This window comes from Ranitomeya variabilis, chromosome 5, assembly GCF_051348905.1.
Source record: "Ranitomeya variabilis isolate aRanVar5 chromosome 5, aRanVar5.hap1, whole genome shotgun sequence".
Lineage (NCBI taxonomy): Eukaryota > Metazoa > Chordata > Amphibia > Anura > Dendrobatidae > Ranitomeya > Ranitomeya variabilis.
In genome coordinates, this window is record NC_135236.1 from 300084585 (window position 1) to 300110931 (window position 26347).

The window sequence follows — 26347 nt, forward strand, 5'->3', positions numbered from 1 at the left end:
AGGACGAAGATGCGTCTGGTGTTGCGTTCCAGGCCTCGTTTGTGGACAACACTGCCGCAAGTCGCTGTCGTGTCGCATGTAGTACACGTCCACAAGTCCCGCCCCTTCTTCCCAGCACCGGCTGTTTATGGAGGTTTCCTAGTGGTAGGTGAGTATTGCTCGGGGAGCCTTTGCCTATAATCGTCTCCCCATCCGCCAGGGCTGCGGTCATTAGCAGTCTGTATGCGGAGGATGGACAGTAGGCGCACGGTCTGTGGCTGCTGATCACACTGCTGTGACAGAACCGCAGCGCTTTCCTGTCCTTAGTACACGCTCCTCGTCATGTGCGCACAGCTCAGGGGCAGTTTGCTAGGCAGCGTGCGACACTACCCATGTATTGGGTGGGGAGTATGGAAGGTGCACCCATCCCCCACACCTAGGGGGCTCAGCAACGCACCCTCCTATGGAAGGAATAGCTTATTCCCATTATTGTTTATGGTGAGGATTGTAAAACAAGCAACTTTCCAATTTACTACTTGTTACTGGTTCTGTTCACTTGATGATTCCAGTTTTCTCCTCTTTGCTTAAAGGGGTTGTCTGGTCTTAAGTGACAAGTCTGCAGTCACATGACCACCGACCGCAGGGAACCCTCACTATGTACAGTGCTGGGGAGAGTCACATATAGCCCGGAGCAGCCACAGAGTCTAGCAGCAGTGACCGAGCGCACGGTGTCTGTAAGCTCTACGCCACGTCACCACTCCTTCCAGATCTCAGGCAGTACCGCCGTGCCCGTCCAATGCTGCTCTCTACACCATGTAACCTCTACTTCCAGATCTGTCAGTGCCACCATGCCCATCCAATGCTGCGCTCTACACCATGTAACCTCTACTTCCAGATCTCAGTCAGTGCCACCGTGCCCATCCAATGCTGCGCTCTACACCATGTAACCACTACTTCCAGATCTGTCAGTGCCACCGTGCCCGTCCAATGCTGCGCTCTACACCATGTAACCTCTACTTCCAGATCTGTCAGTGCCACCGTGCCCATCCAATGCTGCGCTCTACACCATGTAACCACTCCTTCCAGATCTGTCAGTGCCACCGTGCCCATCCAATGCTGCTCTCTACACCATGTAACCACTACTTCCAGATATCAGTCAGTGCCACCGTGCCCGTCCAGTGCTGCGCTCTACACCATGTAACCACTACTTCCAGATATCAGTCAGTGCCACCATGCCCATCCAATGCTGCGCTCTACACCATGTAGCCACTCCTTCCAGATCTGTCAGTGCCACCGTGCCCGTCCAGTGCTGCGCTCTACACCATGTAGCCTCTACTTCCAGATCTCAGTCAGTGCCACCGTGCCCATCCAATGCTGCGCTCTACACCATGTAACCACTCCTTCCAGATCTGTCAGTGCCACCGTGCCCATCCAATGCTGCTCTCTACACCATGTAACCACTACTTCCAGATATCAGTCAGTGCCACCATGCCCATCCAATGCTGCGCTCTACACCATGTAGCCACTCCTTCCAGATCTGTCAGTGCCACCGTGCCCGTCCAGTGCTGCGCTCTACACCATGTAGCCACTCCTTCCAGATCTCAGTCAATGCCATCATGCCCATCCAATGCTGCGCTCTACACCATGTAACCACTCCTTCCAGATCTCAGTCAGTGCCACCGTGCCCGTCCAGTGCTGCGCTCTACACCATGTAGCCACTCCTTCCAGATCTGTCAGTGCCACCGTGCCCGTCCAGTGCTGCGCTCTACACCATGTAGCCACTCCTTCCAGATCTGTCAGTGCCACCGTGCCCGTCCAGTGCTGCGCTCTACACCATGTAGCCACTCCTTCCAGATCTGTCAGTGCCACCGTGCCCGTCCAATGCTGCGCTCTACACCATGTAGCCACTCCTTCCAGATCTCAGTCAATGCCACAATGCCCATCCAATGCTGCGCTCTACACCATGTAACCACTCCTTCCAGATCTCAGTCAGTGCCACCGTGCCCGTCCAATGCTGCAGAGTCACATCTGCCATGTGTGCACAGATCAGCGGGCTGCTAGTCCAAACAAGCAGTCTGCAGCCTGAGGAGAGGGGCGCTCATGAGCCCAACCCTTAAAAGCTGGCCAGGGCGCAGAGGATCACCACAGGTCCAGTGTAAGAACTCACTGGTTGGTTAGTCCTGGGAAAGTGGTCACTGGCCGTACATTCTGAAGATATGTGACATTGCCTCCGGTCATTGAATTACTTCTGTTTGTGGCTTTCTAATTGGAGTAACACATGGGGGTCTTTATGTAGCGGTAATAGGATAACCCCTTTTCTGCCAGGCACAGGTCTATCAATGCTTCCAGGGCCACGTGGCTGGTTTGCAGCAGATTTTTGGTGTGAATTATGCACAATTAAAATCTGCAGGAAATTACAATTCTGTGTATAAGAAATGGGTCTAAGAACATTTGTAGATGCATACTGGAAAAAATCTCTGGCTCTACAGCGACTGTAACCATAATAGACCGTGCACTGCCGCTTCTGAGGAACTTTCCTTCCTTCTCCCCCTCAGTGTGAGAGCGGATTGTTTTCCTTACCTCTGGTAAATCTGCAAGGGGTTTGTATGTTCTCCCCATGTTTGCGTGGGTTTCCTCCTACTCTGAACACACACTGGTAGGGAATGTAGATTGTGATCCCCAGTTGTGACAGTGATGATATCTGTTAAGCGCTGTGGAATTAATGGCTCTATATGAGCAAGTGAAAAAAAAAAAAAAGATCTTAAAGGGGTTGTCTGGTCCAAATCGATAAGACTGCACTCTGTGTGACTGCAGACTAATGAATCCCCCCTCTGCACGCACTGCGCTGCGGGGATTCGCCGGTATGAGGTATACATACTCCCGGCCAGAGCCTGTCCAGTGGGCACAGCTTTGCTCCATACAATTGTATTAAGACTCGAACTCTGGCCGGGAGTATGTATAACTCATACATACCCTCTAGTCCTGGCTCAGAAACCAGCAAATCCCTGCAGCACATAGTGGGTGGATTCATAAGTCTTCAGTCACACAGAGTGACAGCAGACCTATCAATTTGGATGGGACATCCCCTTTAAAGGGGTTATTTTTATATGACAAAGTTAAAAAGAAGAAAATGTTACAATTGCCTCTCACATTGCCGCTGTTCTCGCGATGTCAGCTCTGTTGTTCTTGGCGTCCACTTTGACAGAATATTGATGAGCAGCAGCGGTCATATGGTAGTGGACAACCCCTTTAACAAACTTTTTCTTAGTCTTACTTGGTATATATTTCATAACCCCTTAGACTGATGCCCCTGTAGGTTTCAGAATGGTGACCAATGACTGGACTAAATGATTTTAAGTATTTTTAGTTCTAATTGTTCTTCCTATGATTTTATCCCCTCTTGAAAAGTGGCAGGTGGGAGAAATGTCTTTATACGATGATCTAGGTGTGGAGACAAGCGATTCCAAAACAGAAGGATGGTCGAAGAACTTCAAGCTTTTGCAGTCGCAGCTGCAGGTTAAGAAGGCTGCTCTGACACAAGCAAAGGTAAGGAGTGGGGGTGCATTGGTGGGCTCACATCGGTAATACAAAAGGAGAAATGTTTCATGGTGTGCACAGAATGACATCACTAGAGGGCTACGGGAAGTCTATAAAGAGTTATTCCTAAGATATTCATCTCTTATCCACGAGTTGGGGATCCGACTTCTGGGACCCTCCACATTCCCGAGAATGGCATTCTGGAATCTGGGAACAGGAGAAGAGCCCCACTGTGAATGGAGTACAGGTGCCCATGCTCAACCTCCACTCTATTCATCGTCTCTATATCCTACTGATAGGGAAGAGTTTACTATCTTAGAAATAACCCTTTAACCCCTACATGACATCCACCGTACATGCACAGCACAAGTGGAAGTAAGTGTATGGAGCATGCTCACACAGCGAGCCTGCCCTATAGCCTACAAGTGATGGCTGTGTATTACAGCTAGAACCTGCCGCCAACAATCCCTGGTGGAGCTGGTTTCCACCCACAATTGTTAAATTGTTAAATATCAATATCTGACAGCAGCATTTAGCACACACCGGCATGCTTGCACATCATTCTCTTTACCCATTGAGGCTCCCGTGATGTGATTGCAGGTTGCCGATGGGTTGTCGTGACAGCCGGGGGTCACCTGATGTTCCCGATGCCTGTCATTATGGTGCTTTATTGAAACCCTGCCCGTAGCTGGGCTTTGAAGGAGACTGTGATATTTGCTATATGTAGCGATGCTGCTGGTCTGCAGTATACTTGTTGCTCGGGGTTTTCCAGAGCACGCTCGGGTGGTCTCCGAGTATTTGTTAGTGTTCGGAGATTTAGTTTTCTTTGCCTCAGCTGCATGATTTATAGCTATTAGACATCTTGAATACATGTGGGGATTTCCTAGCAACCAGGCAACCCCCACATGTACTCAGGCTGGCTAGCAGCCGTAAATCATGCAGCTGAGGCAACGAAAACTAAATCTCCAAACACTAACAAATGCTCGGAGACCACCTGAGCATGCTCTGGAAAACCCCGAGCAACAAGTATACTCGCTCATCACTAAGTACAAGCAATCGGATAATCGCATCATATCCATGACCATTGAGCTCAGCTGAGTGTTCTTGTGTTACCAGTGGAGAGAGGAGAAAGTCCATTTAGCTTGATTGACATTCCCAAGGACATGCAACGTCGCCCCAATCCAGATAGCTTGGGATTATAGTATTGTAGTCTTTCTTCCCCAAACTCTCTCCCTCCTTTACTGAAAACAGGTAACTAGAATATATCATGCGGGCGAGTAACAAAATCTAGCCCCTGCTTTTACTAATGAGGGCACCCTTACAAAACACAGGGCACAGTCAGATGGTGGTGGTTTGGAGATCAAAAAGTTGCTAATGGGTTCTCTGTAAGTAACTTTTTTCCCTCAAACACATGCACACTCTCAGTAGACTAAGGGCACTTTCTCACATTGAGTGTTTGAGTTTTTTACCTCAGTACTTAAGCCAAAACCAGAAGTGGGATAGGGGAAAAGTAGAATGCAAACACGTCACCACTTCTGTGTTTATCACCCACTCATGGTTTTGGCTTACAAACACTGAGGTAAAAAACTCACCAAATACACAGTGTGTGAACTTGGCCTAATGGAGAAACACTTCAGTGTGCTTTTTTTTTTTTATACACGTTGCGCATATTGGATATTTGCGCAGTTATTTGTGTTCTGGTGATTTTGTTTTGCTCTATCAATTGTGTTTTCCTGTTTTGTTACAGACTCAGAGAACAAAGCAGAGCACAGTTCTCGCCCCTGTAATTGATCTCAAACGAGGGGGCACAGATGATCGGCAGGTCATTGATACCCCACCTCATGTGGCAGCTGGCATGAAGGTATTATTGCTTTCCAGCTATTGACTACTTATTGATGGTATTTCCTTACTTTAGGGCAGGATATTACAGGTGCAGGTCCATTCTGCTATTAGCCAGAATGGCACAAAAAATATTGGAGAGAACAAAACCTAGTTTTGCGACAAATCAATAGGCAACCCTGGTATAACAACCTCACCAAAAAACTCAGACAAGCATCCAGGGTCGTGGAGCGGCGTTGGGAAAAACACGCCTGCCAGACGACTTCACTGCTTTTAAACAAGCTACACTTGCCTTCAAATTAGCCCTCATCTCTGCTAAACAGACCTATTTCACTAACCTTGTATCTTCACTATCCTACAACCCAAAACAACTGTTCAGCACATTTACCTCTCTCCTCCGCCCGCCACTGCCACCTCCAACTCCCCTCATCTCTTCTGAGGACTTTGCCAACTACTTCAAAAACAAGATCGACCAAACAAGGCAAACCTTTACTGTTCCACCTCCCCAACCACTCCATATACCAGACTTCTGCCCTTCCCTAATAACCTCCCTTTCCAACATCACTGAAGGAGAACTTACTTGCCTCCTTTCCAAATCACACCTCACCACCTGTGCACTTGACCCCATGCCTTCCCACCTGCTCCCCAACCTCACTAACATGCTCATTCCAGCCCTAACCCATCTCTTCAACCTATCGCTATCTTCTGGTACCTTCCCCTCTGCCTTCAAACATGCCACCATCACACTCATCCTCAAAAAAACTAACCTTGACCCAACTGCTATGCCCAGCTATCGCCCCAGATCACTGCTCCTGTTTGCTTCCAAACTTTTTGAGCAGCATGTCCATGGTCAACTTTCCTCTCACATCTCATCTAACTCTCTCCTTGACAACCTCCAATCCGGCTTCCGCCCCCACCACTCCACCGAAACTGCTCTGACCAAAATTACTAACAACATACTCACAGCAAAAGCTAATAGACAGTTCTCCATTCTCCTCCTTCTCGACCTGTCCTCTGCTTTCGACACAGTCGACCACTGCCTACTGCTACAGATTCTTTCTTCCCTCGGCATCAAAGGCCTTGCCCTGTCTTGGAGTGCCTCATACCTTTCTGACCGCACATTTAGCGTTTCCCACTCCCACACTACCTCCTCACCCCCTCTCTGTTGGAGTCCCTCAAGGCTCTGTCCTAGGGCCCTTACTTTTTTCCATCTATACCCTTGGCCTAGGACAACTCATAAAGTCCTATGGCTTCCAGTACCACATGTATGCAGACGACACACAGATCTACCTCTCTGACCCAGATGTTACCTCTCTGCTGTCCAGAATCCCGGAGTGTCTGTCAGCCATATCCTCCTTCTTCAACTCTCGCTTCCTAAAACTCAATGTAGACAAAACCGAACTCATCATCTTTCCCCCATCTCGCGTATCCCCCAACCCCCCCCCCCACCTGATCTATCTATTATGTTAAACGGCATCACGCTCTCTCTCCCGCACCTGAAATCCGCTGCCTCGGGGTAACTCTCGACTCTGCCCTGACCTTCAAACCACACATCCAAACTCTTGCCACCTCCTGTCGCCTCCAACTCAAAAATATTGCCAGAATCTGTCCCTTCCTCAGCCCACAATCTACTAAAAGTCTTGTGCATGCCCTCATCATCTCCTGTCTCGATTACTGCAACACCCTCCTCTGTGGCCTCCCCGCTAACTCCCTTGCACCACTCCAGTCTGTCCTCAACTCTGCTGCTCGGCTAATCCACCTCTCTTCTCGCTACTCCCCTGCTTCACCCCTCTGCAAATCCCTCCACTGGCTCCCAATTCCCAAAGAATCCAGTTCAAACTACTAACACTGACCTACAAAGCCATCCACAACCTGTCCACTCCCTATATCTCTGAACTAATCTCCCACTCTCTTCCCTCACGTAATCTTCGATCCCCCCAAGACCTCCTACTCTCCTCCACACTTATTTTTTCCTCACACAACCGCCTCCAAGATTTCTCCCGGATATCCACCATCCTCTGGAATTCCATGCCTCAACATGTCCGATTATCCACCACCCTCGGATCCTTCAGACGAAACCTGAAAACCCATCTCTTCAGGAAAGCCTACAGCCTGCAATAACCATTCTGCCGCCTCACCAACCACCCGAGCTGCCGCCTCACCACCACCAGTGCTGCAGCACCCCGACCTCCTGTCTCTTCCCCATTATCCCGAAGAATGTAAGTCCGCAAGGACCGGGTCCTCTCCCCTCCGTAACAGTCTGTCATTGTAAATTTGTTTATGGTTAATGATATCTAGAACCCTGTATGTAACCCCTTTTCTCAGGTATAGCACCATGGAATTAATGGTGCTATATAAATAAATAATAATAATACTCCTGGTTACTCACAATGATTGATATTACTATATAATCACTGTACTCGTACTAAGGAGAATGCTTATTTCAAGTGAAAAGTTTATTAGAACAGTGTTGTAGTGGAGCGATAGGCAATTGCCTATCGCTCCACTACAACACTGTTCTAATAAACTTTTCACTTGAAATAAGCATTCTCCATAGTACGAGTGCAGTGATTATATAGTTCTATGATTGATGGGACCGTTGGCTCCGTTCACTGGCACTGTCACGTTCACAATAGTTGAGTGCTAGCCTTCCATGCTCTCTACACAATGATTGATGGTCTGCCATGTGTACACTGACACACAGCATCTAGTCAGTCGTTGCTGAGGGGCAGATGAAGTGCTAACCCTAGTGCATGCAAAAGACTCAGGAGTATGAACTTGCTGTATTCTTTGATTGCTTCTATTGGCCAAAAAGCACAATTATTTTTTGTGATTTGGGATTTTAAAAGAAACCTCCTGTCCCTGTAATATGCTGTCTTTGCATAGATGACAGATCCATTTTACGTATGGCTACAGAACTCTCGGAAGTACCCGTGGACTATTCTCATATTTCCATCAGGAGTTGTAGTTTTTGATCCTGTAAATATATTTTAGTATATATTTCTATAGAGCTTTTGGGTGGTTATAATTTCTTGATCATGGTTAATTATTTCATGCACATTTAGGAAAACTTCTGACTTGACGTTGTTTTATTCTATACCTGCATGGTACCTTACGGCCACAGGACCCTGTACCTGCCGCCTTTTCTACAGGAGATGCCTTGGTTCCATTAGCTGATGAGTATGATCCCATGTACCCTAATGAATTTGATAAAGTGGTTAAACGTCAGAGAGAGGAACGGCAACGTCAGCGCGAGATGGAAAGGCAGAAAGAAATAGAAGAGCGAGAAAAGTAAGTGAATTTAGAACCATTGTCCACCCTAGGACTGAGAAGTGACTGTACATGTCTCATATATAATCACCCTACCTGGTGCCCTCCTTTTATCTTCAGCTGCCTACTCTTCTCAGATCAGCATCCTTTTCACTTATAGTTTTATTTATTTTACTCACTTATAGCGCCATTAATTCCATTGCGCTTTACAGATATCATCACTGTCTCCGATGGGGCTCATAATCTAAATTCCCTATCAGTATGTCTTTGGAATGTGGGTGGAAACCATCGCAGACACGGGGAGAACATATAAACTTCTTGCAGATGTTGTCCTTGGTGGGATCTGAACCCAGGACCCCAGCGCTGCAATGCTAACCACTGAGCCACCGTGCTGCCCCATGATAAATGGGATATTTAGGTATTTTCCTTTGGTTTCATAGAGCCAACACATTCCACAGTCATATAAAAGTATTGCCATTATTCGCATTAGTCCCTGTCCTCAGTGAGTCACACAACCCAATCTTTCCTATCTCAAATCCATGCACACAGACTAATTTTTTGTATGAAGCCAATTAACCCAGCGTAATAATTTTAGATTGTGGGAGGAAACTGCACAAACTCGCAGAAATATACTGTATTTTTTGGACTTTTTCTCAAAAAAATTTGGGAGAAAAATGAGGCGTGCATCTTATAGTGCGAACGCAGGTTTACCAGGGGGTTGCGGGGATGGTGTAGCAGTTGAACCGGCGGCGGTAGAGGTGTGGTGATGCTGCGTTGGTGGGCAGTGCGGAGTGCACCTAAGCAGGGTCCATTCTTCAGGATGCCGGCGGCAGAAATATGGCGACGCCGCAGCCCGGTGTCCACGGCGAGCAGAGTGCATCACCGGTGTCCCTGCGGCCATCTTCCTGAAGCCACGGGCTTCAGGAAAATGGCTGCCTGAGGCAGCGCGTGCGCAGATTGAAATCTCGGCGGCACTTGGCTACAGGAAAATGGCCACCGAGATCTCAATCTGTGCACGAGCACTTCCTTCTGGGATGGCAGCCATGCAGATCAATATCATGCAGTGTGCACCGTATGGTCTGAGTACTGACGGGTGGACCTCCCACCACCACCCCTGTAACCTCTGCAGCAATGCTGGCAGCACTCATACATCTATTTTGCAAAGACCTCCTCTGGATATGACGCTGAACACGTGCACTCAGCTTCTCCCATGGTGAGGCCTGTTCTGAGTGGAATCTGTTTTGTTACACCCCTGTATGGTCTTGGCCACCGTGCTGCAGCTCAGTGCCAGTGTGTTGGCAATCTGATAGCCTAGGCCATCTTTATGTAAAGTCACATGACCCCGGGGAGGGAATATGGCTAATTGGGCACAATTTACACTGTTATACAAACTGTACACTGACTACATTGTATCAAAGTATTGTCAAATGAAAAACTATAATAAAATATTTAGAAAAATGCGAAGGGTGTACTCACTTTTGCGAAATACTGTACACTTTCTGAATTTAACAAAAAAAAAAAAATTAAATATTTTGTTGTAGACGAAGAAAAGACAGACATGAAGCCAGTGGGTTTTCCCGTAGACCTGATCCTGAATCTGACGAAGAGGAAGACTTTGACAGAGAACGGCGTAAAAGAGGTCAGTTGTTATCAGAGCAAACTATGATAAAAGACGCCATTATAATAAAATAGGAATCATTGTATCAGTGTCAGTTATATGGTTGTATTTGACCACAAAACAAATGTAACTAATGTTCACATTTTTCTGAATGGAGCTGACCAAATAAATGACATGAACTCTGAAGGCCACTACTGAGATAAGGATTAGCAGAGTAAGGCTGAGTTCACACGTAGCAGAATTGCCGCGGAAATTTCCGCGGCAATTCTGCACCTCCTGCCGCGGGTATATCGCATGCAGAATTTGCATGCATATACCCGCAGAAAACTAGCGTTTTGCAAGCATAATTAGCTTGCAGAGTGCTAGCGTTTTCCAAGCGATCTGTAGCATCGCTTGGAAAACTGTATGACAGGTTGGTCACACTTGTCAAACATAGTGTTTGACAAGTGTGACCAACTTTTTACTATAGATGCAGCCTATGCAGCATCTATAGTAAAAGATAGAATGTTAAAAATACTAAAAAAAATTAAAAAAAAGGTTATACTCACCTCAGCGGCTTCCGTTCCTAATGCTGTGTGTTCAGGACCTTCCATTGACGTAGCGGTCACGTGACCGCGACGTCATCGCGGTCATGTGACCACGACGTCATTGCAGGTCCTTCACACACACCTCGGAAGCCTCTGAGAAGGTCGGGCCGCCAGAAGGTGAGTATATCGCTATTTTTTATTTTAATTCTTTTTTTTTTACCACTTATATGGTGCCCAGTCCGTGGAGGAGAGTCTCCTCTCCTCCACCCTGGGTACCAACCGCACTTGATCTGCTTACTTCCCGCATGGTGTGCACAGCCCCGTGCGGGAAGTAAGCAGATCAATGCACTCCTATGGCTGCAGAATCGCCGCAATTCCGCAATTTTAATGAATATGCTGCGTTTTTTTCTGGATTGCGATTCCGCTCAGGAAAAAGATGCAGCATGTGCACAAAAAATGCGGATTGCAATCTGTTACATAGGATGCTTAATGTTAGCGTTTTTTTAGCGTTTTTATAGCGAAAAACCGCGAAAAAAAACGCAAAAAATCTGCTACGTGTGCACACAGCCTAACTGTTTACTTTTGGCATGTAATGTAGACACAGGTTTAGCTAATCTGTATTATTTGGATACATGACAGAAGCTGCTGCCCCATTCTAGGCCTAGGATTATATTTCTGAGAAAGGCTAGACCACTCTTTTGGGATTTTCTTTTGTTCAAAGTTGTGGATAACAAAGTGAAGGTGATAGTGTGGCATCACAAAGCCCTGGGTTATCCGGCATTCTGCTAAAAGTCTGCAGTCAAGTGAATTGAGTAATGTGCATGTCTAGTTGGAATGTGGCTGGTAGCATATACAAATCCCATACTAGCAGTTACGTGACCACCCGCTCTTGGCAGCTATACCGGAGAATCCTGACAGTGTGCTGTGTGCGCCCTGTAACTCAGAAGTCTGCAGCCTTATAGAGCGACTGGGCAGAACTGAAAGTGTGTGAGCAAGGAGGCGTACTAACCTGATTCACTTACACTAGGCTGTGCTAGCAAATACTAACCACGTGTATGTAAACTTCTGATACACTGGGAATGTGATGAAAGAAATAAAGGCTGAGACATCTCCTGTAATGGTCTGTCATTTTACGTTCTTGAACAACTGGAGTGATCTGACCTAAGAGAAAAAAAAATGTGTGCTATGAGTACATTTCAGGAATTGTTAAAAACTTTTACTGGATATAGCTAAGGTGTGTGTAAACCTATGACTTCAGCTGTAAATGGTGCCTAACAGGCTTCTTGTGGTATTAATTTCAGTGCCTAATCACATCTAAGCTATTCATATTTGTGCCGTTCTGTAATGCATTTTATGTATTTTCGTAAGTGTCAAAATGTATTTCTCTTTATCTTTGCAGTCATGGTAGGAGCAGCTATTGCACCACCTACATCACTTGTAGAAAAGGACCGAGAATGTAAGTGCTGCTATGATTACACTTCACCACTAGATGGTGCCATTGGTACAACTTTGGAAGTGTGGTTAGACTTGTGCTTCTATTACTATTGCTATATGTGGTGGCACATCTTATGTGCAGTCTTGTGATCCTCATATAATGGCACATGATGGATTTTATTGTATATAGTTGTTGAACTGACCGCACCATGGAATTGTTTGCAGAGCTGCATAAAAGGTAGTTTTTATCTATTTTTTTTCTCTTCACTATTGCAGAGATATTACCTTCTTAAGTTTTAGATTTTAATTTTCTCTGGGAGGTGTTAATTTTTCTGTTGCATGACTTTGCCCTATCTGCAGGGGGAAACCTGAATCCTCCCCAGGAGAAGGTCAGACCTGGCTTTATCTGTGTTAGACATAATAACACCCAGTCATGCTGTCCTCACTGATCTAAAGGTACCTTCACACTAAACGATATCGCTAGCGATCCGTGACGTTGCAGCGTCCTGGATAGCGATATCGTTGTTTGACACGCAGCAGCGATCAGGATCCTGCTGTGATATCGCTGGTCGTTGAACAAAGTTCAGAACTTTATTTGGTCGTCAGACCGGCATGTATCGTCGTGTTTGACACCAAAAGCAACGATACCAGCGATGTTTTACACTGGTAACCAGGGTAAACATCGGGTTACTAAGCGCAGGGCCGCGCTTAGTAACCCGATGTTTACCCTGGTTACCAGTGTAAAATGTAAAAAAAACAAACAGTACATACTCACCTTCGCGTCCCCCGGCATCCGCTTCCCACACTGACTGAGCGCCGTAAAGTGAAAGTGAAAGTACAGCACAGCGGTGACGTCACCGCTCTGCTGCTAGGGCCGGCGCTCAGTCAGTGCAGGAAGCGGACGCCGGGGGACGCGAAGGTGAGTATGTACTGTTTGTTTTTTTTACATTTTACGCTGGTAACCAGGGTAAACATCGGGTTACTAAGCGCGGCCCTGCGCTTAGTAACCCGATGTTTACCCTGGTTACCCGGGGACCTCGGCATCGTTGGTCGCTGGAGAGCTGTCTGTGTGACAGCTCTCCAGCGATCAAACAGCGACGCTGCAGCGTCGCTTAATGTGAAGGTACCTTTACTGCCAACATCCACTGTGATTACAAGGGGGGTTTGGGAGTAGGGCAAAGTTGTGTGTCATTACTAAATCTTCTTGCAGCTATCCGCTCAAGCTGTCAATGTGGGGGAAGAGGAGTAAGAAGAGCTATGTGTTAATACCAACTCCTCCTCCCACGCTGTGTCATGGATTTACCTAGACAGAGAGGAGCTAGAAGACCGCAGCGTTTGAGTTCTCCTACACCTGCACTAGGGGGCGCCCTAGCGTATGCTGCATGGCTAGGAGGATAGGTGTTGGGAGTTATTTGAGTAGACTATGATAGTTGCTAGGTTTTGGGAGTGTGATAATTCCCTTTCTTCTCCTACTTTGGTTTAACCCCCATCCTTCACTCCCCGGAGCAGACCTCTGTTATATATGTGAGTGTATATTTGTATGTTTGGTATTTTCCGTTACTCCTGTTCGTATTACCTTGTGAGTTTGGTTGGTATACTACAGTGCACTACTACTCCCCTGGGTTGGGCAAGAGTACAGACTGAGGGCGGATTCAGGAGCTAAGGCAATGTATGTGGCCTCGGCATCTTTACCTTCAGAAGTATCTCGGGGAACAGGGTGAGCTAGGCTGCCCCCTAGCGTTAGGGACAGGGAAAGAGCCCCTGTTCCCAGGACACCTGATAACAGAGTCATGACACCCGGACTACTTCTCACTCACGCCTCCTGACTCGCCCCTCCTCGGCACTGACCACTCCTCACTCGCCCCTCCTCTTGCACTGACCACTCCTGACTCGCCCCTTCTCCTGCACTGACCACTCCTGACTCGCCCCTCCTGCACTGACCACTCCTGACTCGCCCCTCCTCTTGCACTGACCACTCCTGACTCGCCCCTCCTCCTGCACTGACCACTCCTGACTAGCCCCTCCTCCTGCACTGACCACTCCTGACTCGCCCCTTCTCCTGCACTGACCACTCCTGACTCGCCCCTTCTCCTGCACTGACCACTCCTGACTCGCCCCTTCTCCTGCACTGACCACTCCTGACTCGCCCCTTCTCCTGCACTGACCACTCCTGACTCGCCCCTCGTCCCGCACTGACCACTCCTGACTCGCCCCTCCTCCTTCACTGACCACTCCTGACTCGCCCCTCCTCCTGCACTGACCACTCCTGACTCGCCCCTTCTCCTGCACTGACCACTCCTGACTCGCCCCTCGTCCCGCACTGACCACTCCTGACTCGCCCCTTCTCCTGCACTGACCACTCCTGACTCGCCCCTCGTCCCGCACTGACCACTCCTGACTCGCCCCTCCTCCTTCACTGACCACTCCTGACTCGCCCCTCCTCCTGCACTGACCACTCCTGACTCGCCCCTCCTCCTGCACTGACCACTCCTGACTCGCCCCTCCTCCTGCACTGACCACTCCTGACTCGCCCCTCCTCCTGCACTGACCACTCCTAACTCGCCCCTCCTCCAGCACTGACCACTCCTGACTCGCCCCTCCTCCTTCACTGACCACTCCTGACTCGCCCCTCCTCCTGCACTGACCACTCCTGACTCGCCCCTCCTCCTGCACTGACCACTCCTGACTCGCCCCTCCTCCTGCACTGACCACTCCTGACTCGCCCCTCCTCCTGCACTGACCACTCCTGACTCGCCCCTCCTCCTGCACTGACCACTCCTGACTCGCCCCTCCTCCTGCACTGACCACTCCTGACTCGCCCCTCCTCCTGCACTGACCACTCCTGACTCGCCCCTCCTCCTGCACTGACCACTCCTGACTCGCCCCTCCTCCTGCACTGACCACTCCTGACTCGCCCCTCCTCCTGCACTGACCACTCCTGACTCGCCCCTCCTCCTGCACTGACCACTCCTGACTCGCCCCTCCTCCTGCACTGACCACTCCTGACTCGCCCCTCCTCCTGCACTGACCACTCCTGACTCGCCCCTCCTCCTGCACTGACCACTCCTGACTCGCCCCTCCTCCTGCACTGACCACTCCTGACTCGCCCCTCCTCCTGCACTGACCACTCCTGACTCGCCCCTCCTCCAGCACTAACCACTCCTGACTCGCCCCACGTCCCGCACTGACCACTCCTGACTCGCCCCTCCTCCAGCACTAACCACTCCTGACTCGCCCCTCCTCCAGCACTAACCACTCCTGACTCGCCCCACGTCCCGCACTGATCACTCCCACACTGACGTCTGTGAAAGGACAGCTGCAGATGTGTTTGTAACGACTGACACCCAGCTCTGCTCTGTTCTCTTCCTTGTGTTTGTGTCATTATGTCTCACACATATAAAGTCAGGTTTGACTTTTTCTTAACGCCTGCTGCTTATTATTTTTCTGTGTCTTAAATGTGAAATGTAAGTGCTCCCAGAGAAGAATCGGCTAATATTTCTGTAATGGAGATGAGAAATTGAAAAATACTCTTTATCCAGCTCTACAGTGACTTCTCCATGATGTGGCCAGCTTAGCATGGTAAACTGGTGAAAGGTCCCCTTTAAAGCCAAATTTTTTCAACATTAGGCTGCATATCGATCTACACAAAACAAACTGCCTAACAAATCCACATTTGTATGCAATTAATAGTCTCCATATCTCTCAATTTGTGGAAGCTGTATCAAAGTTACAAAGCCATCTACTAAATAGAACAATGGCATAAACGCCCCATCAGCTCATGGCTAGTGATTGGCACTACACATATTATCCACCCTCATCGAGCAGTGAATACAGTATTTACACCAGGAGCACAGAAATACCAGTGACTATTATAATCATTGGCAACATTTAGAAGTGAATAGTCTGTATATATAAATTGTCTTTTGAGGGTTCGTGTCATTTTCCTGATCTCTTTTCAGCCATTGTGCCATCCTATGATGAAGAGCCAAGGCCTCGTCCACCTATACCTAAAGCAGCCATTCCACCTCCTATATATGATGAGCCAGAAAGACCGCGGTCACCATCTGGGCCCAGCAATTCATTCATTGCAAACATGGGGTAAGCTTTTTTTTTCATAAGCAGCTTTTTACCCATTTGTCCTGATTTTTTTTTTTTTTTTTTTTTTAATAATGTTTTATAGAATTCTCATAATTACTTTCTATATGGTTATAGTACCTAAAGTCTGATTTGTCTAGTGAGTCATTACAGATTTGTGTGACCATAGGGCTATTTTAATTATTGAAATCGGATCTGAAGAATTAGAGGGATTCTGTCAGCAGGTCTTTGCTATGTAATCTGAAGACATTATGCGATAGGGCCTGAAACACAGATTTCAGGGATGTCACTTGTCAAAGTGTGTACTGTTGTTTACTAGCTGTGAATGATTCATCACTAAGAGATTAACATTGCCGGACTAGTCCAGCAACTCCTCCTCCTGTGATAGGCAGCTCACTGTCTGTGGACACTGTATATACAGAGCCTGATTGGGGGGTTAGCTTTTCACCTCTGCTTTATGCTAAATCTAAAAACTGTGATTGTGTGAGAACGGCTGCACCCAGTAATCTAAGTGATACATCGTTGGATTCAGCTTCTCTTTGCCTACATCAGGCTGCTCTCAGATGAGGTAGCAAACACCTGCTGACAGATTCCCTTTTAAGTCTGCAATGTGTTTTTAATTTTTGAAGGTGCAACCAGTCAGTCTATGTGAACCAGGGGTGCACAACCTTTTTGGGTCTGAGGGCCTCATTGTCAGACATACCATTACCAATTACTTCATGATAGATCTACAGAAAATTAAAATCATGTGCCATAACTATATAATGGGTGCTGGTTCCATTTATAGGGCTCCCACCTATCGAGCCCTTTTCATGGGTTTGCTGTCCAAAAAGTAAGAAACGACGCATCCACCTCTATATTGTAGCATAACCCAGATACTGCAATATTCACGTGTTCCTCTTCTCCCATAAACTACAATGAATATAGCAGCCCTCGGGCATGATCCCTTCATCTCATCTGCTCCTTTATGTGCTGCTGGAGTAAGGACTCCTGACAAAATATAGCTGCCCCAGAAGTGGCGACAGAACACATAACTCATATTCATCTGTCCCCTACATTGTTGCACACCATGGTTTTCTCCATGACATGGAAAATACGTGTGTCCAGACACTATGCAGATGGTTGAGGGCCACATAGAAAGGTATCGCAGGCCACAGTGGCTCCGGGCCACAGGTTGTGCACCCCTGACGTCATCAGACCTCATTTTTCTGAATGATATGAAGTACAGATTATTTTCCCCCTTTAGCCACATAGGGTGGAACCAGACTGAGGGTTGTGCATACGAACATGGGCACAAGAGGCTTTATCATACTTTCCAAAGTAAATAATGAAAACAGTGATTATAATATACAGCAGGGGTATTAGAACAGAATAGTTACACTACCTGAAACCAGCCGCATGTGTTTTACTCAATCTCCTCCTCTTGACATTTTACTTTCTAGTGGAACCGTGGCTCATAAAATCATGCAGAAATATGGCTTCCGGGAAGGACAGGGTCTGGGAAAGCATGAGCAGGGGCTAAATACAGCCTTATCTGTAGAGAAAACCAGCAAAAGAGGAGGCAAAATCATCATTGGCGATTTGGCTGATAAAGGTATGCTGTTAATATTTCTGATACCCTGATAGAGAGATTCAGAACTATTCCGCTATTGATATTAGGTGAGGAAAGATGGCTGATTTCCATTAGAGCCATCTTGCGGCTGACAACCCATTTGTTGAGTATTGTGCTGTCTAGCAAGCCTAGCATTAGCCTTATTAGAGGGCAGTTCACCCAGCGTTTGGCTTGTCAGATGCCAGGCTGACGGATGTATAGAAGCCAAGTTCAGATCACACCTCCAATCCACGTACAGTTTTATAACTTAAAGGGACTGTCAGCACAGAAAGACTGTACAAACCAAGCACAGGTGCTCTGTGCATCATGGCGCAGCCAATCATTTATAGACAGCTTCCTACCTTCTCGATCTCCACCCTTCCCAGGCTTTATTCTCACCCTCACTGCTGACAGTGCACTTTTCTGGGCTATCTACTTGTTGCCTTCCTCCCCACCATTGGAGGCTTCTTTTTGCCTTGTCTTTTTAAACTGTTTTTTTAAATTGTTGTTAATTAAATAAAGATATATATTTTTTTATCCTAACCCTTCTCATATCACTTATCTTTATGGCACCTTACCATAATAGATCATGTTGATTACAGAATTTTGAAGTGTCCTCAGCCTTTATAATTCAGGACTATGGGAATAAATACGCCATAGTTCTAGAAGGACAGATTAACATATAAGGTGCAGTATGTACAGTAGGGATTAGTAGCAATGTTCAGACAAGAGACTTGAGTGCAAGGATATTTGCACACCCCAGACCATGTGGTACTCACCTTGGATGTAGGTGAATTGTAGGTTTAGTTCTTGCTGAATTGGGGAACTCTTCTCTAGGAATATCTCCTCTAAACATGCTGCTATATCAACCATCCTGGTTCAGTCCTTCAGATAAATCTCATGAGTCTATGGAGGGTAATTGTAGTCATTTACCGGCACAGTACATATTCCCCATACCAGAGTGGATGTCCCATGTCTAATATGGTTGTGACATACAAATGAGAGGATTGAAATCCACTATGCTGAATTGTTCTTAGAGTTTGAAGTCTCCGTCATCTATAATTTTATGTCTCCATTCAGAGTAACGAAACACGTGGAGACAGACAGTTTGGATCTATGATCTCAATAGATCACTTTGGGGAGGTTTTGTTTTTTGTTTTTGTCTCCTCAATTTTCTGACATTCCAGGGATTGAAATACATGAGTGCGCCATGTTGTATGTCAATTAGATAACTTTTATTTTAAGAATGAAAGTTAAGTTTTATTATTCCTTTCAGTGCCTGTGAATATGAGCACAATAGGCTTAATCCGAATGAGCAGCAATAACGATTGCTCCTGGCACAGCAGTGTCACATAGCTGTGTACATAACATGGTTGTCCCCACATTTCAGTACCCACAGAACAAATACTACAGTGCTCATAAACATGTGCTGTGGGCATATGCTACTTTCACACCAGTATGCCAACTGCTTGTGATACCTTTTAATGGCTAACAAAAATAAAATAAATGATGTTACATAGCAAGCTTGCTTTGCAACATTTATTTTATTTTTGTTTGCCATTAAAAGGTATCATAACTACAAGATTGTCTGTTTTTTTTCTCCCTGAGAGCAATCTTTATTTCAACTGGCTAACACGGTACCAAACCCTTATTTTCTGGCTCCTCTTGTGCTGGGCCCATCTAACCTTTTCAATCATTATCTTGCAGTTGATGCATCTAAAAAGTCCGATCCAAACCCTCTGACAGAAATACTCAAGTGTCCTACCAAAGTGGTTTTATTACGGGTAAGACAAGAAGTATTTCTTATGCCAACAAGTATTCTATGTATGTAAGAAAAGCTGCAGAAACTCGTCTGTGGATGTATATGCCCCTATTGACTGTATCCCAATGCCCTCACAATCTGAACCCTTATACTAACTCTCTTGCAGAATATGGTGGGTTCGGGGGAAGTGGATGAAGATCTGGAGGCCGAAACAAAAGAAGAATGTGAGAAATATGGCAAAGTTGGAAAATGTGTCATTTTTGAGGTAAGGACAGTGATTTATCTGTTATTGAAGAATCCTTCTCACAAAGGTCCAGTATATAGATGTTAACAGACCATTATACTTTACATGGTTCTGTTTATATTAATAATTGCAACTGGTCGTATTGTAGGAAACCACTGCTAAAGAGGTAAAGCGGCTATGCAGGATTAGCAAAACATGGCTGCTTTCTTCCAGAAACTGCTCCATTCCTGACATGTCTGCACTCCTGATTTGTCTGTTTTAGGAAATATTAATAATCCGCATGAAGAAAGTTTCTGGAGCATCTTTATTTGGAACTGTATTGTGGTGTTCCTCTGTTATCCCTCCTTGAAATGTAAAAATAAATTACCAACTACTTGTTACAATTCATCTTGCCAAGGGCTGTGCTTGTGTCCCTACAATCTGTCACTGTCATCACTGATGGATATTGCCAAAGTGTGCAGGGACACCACCCCTCCCTCACTGGAAACGCCCACTTGTCAATGTATTTATACATTTCTAGGAGGAATAACAGTGTAACAGCAGAAGGCAGAGTTATGCACAACCAGAATTGTTATATTATGTGAAATACAATTTTTACTAGAACAGTCATGTTTTTCTAATACTGGAAACCTTTTTGACGTAACCCTGTCGCTGACTGGTTAATTATCACTCTTTGACAAATCTTGAACTATAAAATAAAAAAAAAAACCTCAATACCTCCTTACCTGTGTTCTGAAAGTAGACACCTGACACGTTGTGAAAATGTCTATCAGCAATTTACATGCATTCCTACCTTTTATCTAATATTCTCTTTTCTCCAAGATGTAATAATAATGTTAGCAAATACCTCAAATTAGAAATATAGTAGTTCTTCTGATTTGCTATGTTGCTTACCCCATGTGCAGGGCATTGCAGTAGCCTAGGTGTCCATTGTTATTACCACTAACCCCTAGCTGTCACTATATGAGTGGTCGTAATCATGGATGGATACCTGAGCTTCTGCAATGCCCTGCAGAATTCTTATGGAGTTCGGGTATCAAGTAACGCGTGTATTTTTTTTGGTATGATTTTTACAGAGGATATCCGGGATTTTAGATAAAATAGGTATGTAGTTGCTAACAGGCAACCAGTCTGTTGTACCCGGTTCCGGTCATTGACCACTCCTGTCAGAGATTTAGCAACTCCCTGTCAACAGAGCAGCAGTTACTCTTCCTGGGACTACTTGTGTCATGCTGCTTGACAGCAGACTCCCGCTGCCTAATTGGGGAAGCTGGCTATCAGTCAGCATGACACCAGTCGTCCCGCCCTGAGAAACTGCTGCTCTGTTGACAGGGAGTAGCTGAATCTCTGGCAGGAGCGGTCAATGACCGGCACTGGGTACGAGAGGCAGGTAGTTGCCTTTGTTAGCAACTACATGCCTTTATTTATTTTTTATTTTTTTTTTAAATCCTGGATATCCCCTTTACAAATCACAATGAAGCAGATAGAAGTGGTTTTGCTACCTTTCTTACTGGTATCAGTGGCACTGTTCTTATTGCTGGACAGAAAATGGCCACACTCACAGACACAATATTTGTGTAACAGAAGTGACTTCATAAGCTAATGGTCATAATGTTTGTCTTTTTATTAGATCCCCGGTGCTCCAGACGAAGATGCAGTGAGGATATTTTTGGAATTTGAGCGAGTGGAATCAGCTATAAAAGGTACACTGCAAAGAGAATCAAACAATTACAAAGCAATGGAGGCTACTTTTTACCTCTTAGGCCTCTCTCACACTTCCGTTTTTTTACAATCAGTCACAATCCGCCAAAATGTTGAAAAGACGGATCCTGTGCAGATTGTAAAAAACGGGTGCACTGGGTCCGTTTTTTGACGGACCCGTCGAAGCTATGTGCACACGTTGTGTATGCGTCTTCGACGCGTTTTTCTGCGGCGAAAACACATACACAACACAACCCAGGTTAAAAATAATTTAAAAAAAAATTGTGATATTCTTACCTTCCGGCGTCACCCGCAGCCTTCCCTCGGCCTTCCTGATGCTCACGATGCTGCCGGCACTCCCGTTCCCAGTAATGCCTTGTGAAATGACCCGATAACGTAGCGGTCTCGCGAGAATGGGAGCTGCCGGCGCATCGCGAGCATCAGGAAGGCCGAGGGAAGGCTGCGGGTGACGGTAAGAATATCATGATTTTTTATTTTTAACATTATATATTTTTACTATTGATGCTGCATAGGCACCATCAATAGTAAAAAGTTAGGGAAATTCTCTCACGCATGCTCAGTTTCAAAAGACGGAACCCGTCGCTGGATTCCTGCTTTTGACAGTCAGCGACGGATCCTGCGTCCATAGGCTTCCATTATAGCCAACGACGGACAGCGCAAGTTCCGTCTCTGAGTGATTTTCCGACGTAGAGAAAAAATGTTCCTCTGTGCGTTGCCTCTGCCTGACGGACACCAATTTTACGACGGATTCAGTGCACGACGGATGAAACGGAAGGCCATCCATCACAATCCGTCGCTAATACAAGTCTATGGGAACAAAACGGATCCAGCAGAAACATTTGCTGGAATCCGTTTTTTTCACTAAACGACGCATTGTGACTGAAAAAGAAGACGGAAGTGTGAAAGAGGCTTTAGGCCTGTTTCCAATAGCCACTTAAGGGTGCAGCCACACACTGTAACTGACCACATAACAAAAATACTACACATCTGTAATGCACCAATGTACGCACAATTATGAAACAAAATCTGGCAGAAATTTGCCAATGTGCTGGGTGGAGGTTTGGCCCACATGCCCAGCTGCCATGTTCTATCCTGACAGTACCAGTATTGCTACATGCAGATTATGCTTATTGATGTAACACGGCAGCAGGTAGAGGCAAAGTACAAAAATGAGTGGTAACTGCAGTCCTGCCACATCATGCTCGGCATCTAAAGATATTGTCTACAAAAGTAAACTAGCGGCAGGAAATTAACCTCTCGTCTGTTAAATCTTACATCAGTGCCCTTCTACACGTCACTGTATAAATTCATTTACATAATCATAAAAATATGGTCATAGGAAACCATGATTTTAGCTGTGAACTGCAATATTGTTGTATTGAACATTGATTATGTGTACAACTGCTCTTTATCACTACTCTTTGTTGTACTTTTTCCTTAGCATTTTCTTGCCTAATGTTGTCATTGTGTCAGCGTGACTTGCCCGCCATGGTTTTATTATAGGTCAGTGTAGCGCTCTATTGTGAGGAGGACGATATAAATTAGATTAAATGTTTTATGTTATTACTTCCAGCAGACATTTATTTATTACGTGACTTGGTTTCATGCATTTTACAAGTTGCGGAAGAAATGGTCCTGGAGTTGTATTGATGGCTTTATGCTATGCAGCGTTATACAGTGCCTAAAAGTAGTATTCAACCCCCTGCAGATTTAGCAGGTTTAATAAGATGCAAATAAGTTAGAGCCTTCAAACTTCAAACAAGAGCAGGATTTATTAACAGATGCATAAATCTTACAAACCAAAAAGTTTTGTTGCTCAGTTAAATTTTTATAAATTTTAAACATAAAAGTGTGGGTCAATTATTATTCAACCCCTAGGTTTAATATTTTGTGGAATAACCTTTGTTTGCAATTACAGCTAATAATCGTCTTTTATAAGACCTGATCAGGCCGGCACAGGTCTTTGGAGTTATCTTGGCCCACTCCTCCATGCAGATCTTCTCCAAGTTATCTAGGTTCTTTGGGTGTCTCATGTGGACTTTAATCTTGAGCTCCTTCCACAAGTTTTCAATTGGGTTAAGGTCAGGAGACTGACTAGGCCACTGCAACACCTTGATTTTTTGCCTCTTGAACCAGGCCTTGGTTTTCTTGGCTGTGTGCTTTGGGTCGTTGTCTTGTTGGAAGATGAAATGACGACCCATCTTAAGATCCTTGATGGAGGAGCAGAGGTTCTTGGCCAAAATCTCCAGGTAGGCCGTGCTATCCATCTTCCCATGGATGCGGACCAGATGGCCAGGCCCCTTGGCTGAGAAACAGCCCCACAGCATGATGCTGCCACCACCATGCTTGACTTTAGGGATGGTATTCTTGGGGTCGTATGCAGTGCCATCCAGTCTCCAAACGTCACGTGTGTGGTTGGCACCAAAGATCTCGATCTTGGTCTCATCAGACCAGAGAACCTTGAACCAGTCAGTCTCAGAGTCCTCCAAGTGATCATGAGCAAACTGTAGACGAGCCTTGACATGACGCTTTGAAAGTAAAGGTACCTTACGGGCTCGTCTGGAACGGAGACCATTGCGGTGGAGTACGTTACTTATGGGATTGACTGAAACCAATGTCCCCACTGCCATGAGATCTTCCCGGAGCTCCTTCCTTGTTGTCCTTGGGTTAGCCTTGACTCTTCGGACAAGCCTGGCCTCGGCACGGGAGGAAACTTTCAAAGGCTGTCCAGGCCGTGGAAGGCTAACAGTAGTTCCATAAGCCTTCCACTTCCGGATGATGCTCCCAACAGTGGAGACAGGTAGGCCCAACTCCTTGGAAAGGGTTTTGTACCCCTTGCCAGCCTTGTGACCCTCCACGATCTTGTCTCTGATGGCCTTGGAATACTCCTTTGTCTTTCCCATGTTGACCATGTTTGAGTGCTGTTCACAAGTTTGGGGAGGGTCTTAAATAGTCAGAAAAGGCTGGAAAAAGAGATAATTAATCCAAACATGTGAAGCTCATTGTTCTTTGTGCCTGAACTACTTCTTAATACTTTAGGGGAACCAAACAGAATTCTGGTGGGTTGAGGGGTTGAATAATAAATGACCCTCTGAAAAGACTTTTCACAATTTAAAAAAAAAAATAAACAAAGAAATAACATTCTTTTTTGCTGCAGTGCATTTCACACTTCCAGGCTGATCTACAGTCCAAATGTCACAATGCCAAGTTAATTCCAAATGTGTAAACCTGCTAAATCTGCAGGGGGTTGAATACTACTTGTAGGCACTGTATGATCACAATGTTAATTTGCATGTGACTTCACACATTCTTGGAGCGTTATTGGAGACGAGAACAATCAGAATTGCATTTCATGGGAACAGGAGATGTAAGAACACAGTCACAAGGAATGTTGATCACTTTTCATGCTTAGAATAGAATAGTTTCTGGATTTGGCTTGAAAATTACAAGAATAATAGGTTATTGATGGAGAGCAGTTCTCATGAGCGACGTATCTCACAGGTAGACGTGCTGCTAATGGAGCTCTCTAAAAAGGTCACCATCGCTAGTTTTTGTGAAGGACACAGTAGTGTATACATTTCCACTGATGTCATTCCCACACAAACTCATTTCTGTCCACCCAGCGTATGCTGTCAGTCATGTAAATGTTCGCGTGCCCTTGGAAAGCATTTTGGTGGAACTGGCGACATGGTGTCCATAGTGATGTGATACTTTATGGTCATGATAAATTGCCACTATCATGTGACCAAAAGACTTTTCCTGCCAATTTAGGAGATTTAGCCAAATGCTGGCATGATAAAGATAACCATAACTCACCAATGAAATCTCACACTTGTACTCGTCGGTCGTGTAGTGTCGGCACAAGAATAGCTGTAGGGGTGGTGGCGATCATAGGTGAGGCAGCGATGGAATATTGGGGTATTTGAAAAATGCGTTCTGGTCATAAAATCCTAGACAGACCCTTTAATTCTACAAGGCACATTGTCTGATGATTAATACAGTGTTGTAGCCTAGATTCACAGAGGATCCCAAGATAAATGGAGGCAGAAAATGACCTGATAGAAATAACTGACCGGAACTTTTTATTACTTGAACATTTGTTAAACTTTTTATTGTAGGCTTACATATATTTAATACTTTTTTTAAGATCAGCCGTGACTGTTCGGTTTGGCTTATCTTTCATGTATTTTCACTGGACAGGTCGAAGAAAGCTGCTGCCAGACAGCAAAGCAAAAGTGTCATGTTTAACTTCACCCTGTGCTCAACCATTATATCCCCGAACCTAATTTGTTGGGGAAGAGTAGAGAGGCTCTCGTACATAATAGATTGTCAGACCAACCCTCTGGTATTGGGGGCTTCTGCTGACTGTATGAGGTCTTCATTGTACATGAGATGCACAGTCTGCTCTGATCATTGAAGATTTTTCTTTCTTTTTCTCCAGCTGTGGTGGACCTCAACGGGAGATATTTTGGAGGTCGAATAGTGAAGGCTTCCTTCTACAACCTGGACAAATTCAGAACTCTGGACCTTGGCGAATAATTCTGACTGTAGTCCTAAACTTTGAGGGGAGCAGTCTCCTCAGAGTGCTGTGGACCATGTGTGTCATCTACTTTGATGTAAATTTATCACGTTTATTGTGATAAGGTTGTGTTTCTTGTTTTTATAGTATAAAGAACCTTTTAAAACCGCACCCATCTTGTGTGTTTGTACTGTTCTCGCTCTTCATTTA

At 45.7% G+C, this 26347-nt stretch overlaps 1 protein-coding gene across 2 annotated transcripts; it reads left to right on the top strand.

Annotated features, from left to right (window-relative positions):
* Positions 1–26308, top strand: RBM17 (RNA binding motif protein 17). Of its 2 annotated transcripts, none has more exons than XM_077264483.1 (12): positions 1–148; positions 3388–3525; positions 5264–5377; positions 8480–8646; positions 10167–10264; positions 12170–12226; positions 16164–16302; positions 17742–17893; positions 19598–19674; positions 19819–19917; positions 21527–21599; positions 26060–26308. In XM_077264483.1, the coding sequence occupies exons 2-12, from the start codon at positions 3403–3405 to the stop codon at positions 26155–26157; spliced, it is 1197 nt and encodes a 398-aa protein (XP_077120598.1). In that variant the 5' UTR covers positions 1–148; positions 3388–3402; the 3' UTR covers positions 26158–26308. The 2 variants fall into 2 exon arrangements, with proteins under 2 accessions (XP_077120598.1, XP_077120597.1); XM_077264482.1 differs by having other exon boundaries at positions 39–144.
* The last annotated feature ends 39 nt before the right edge of the window (positions 26309–26347 follow it).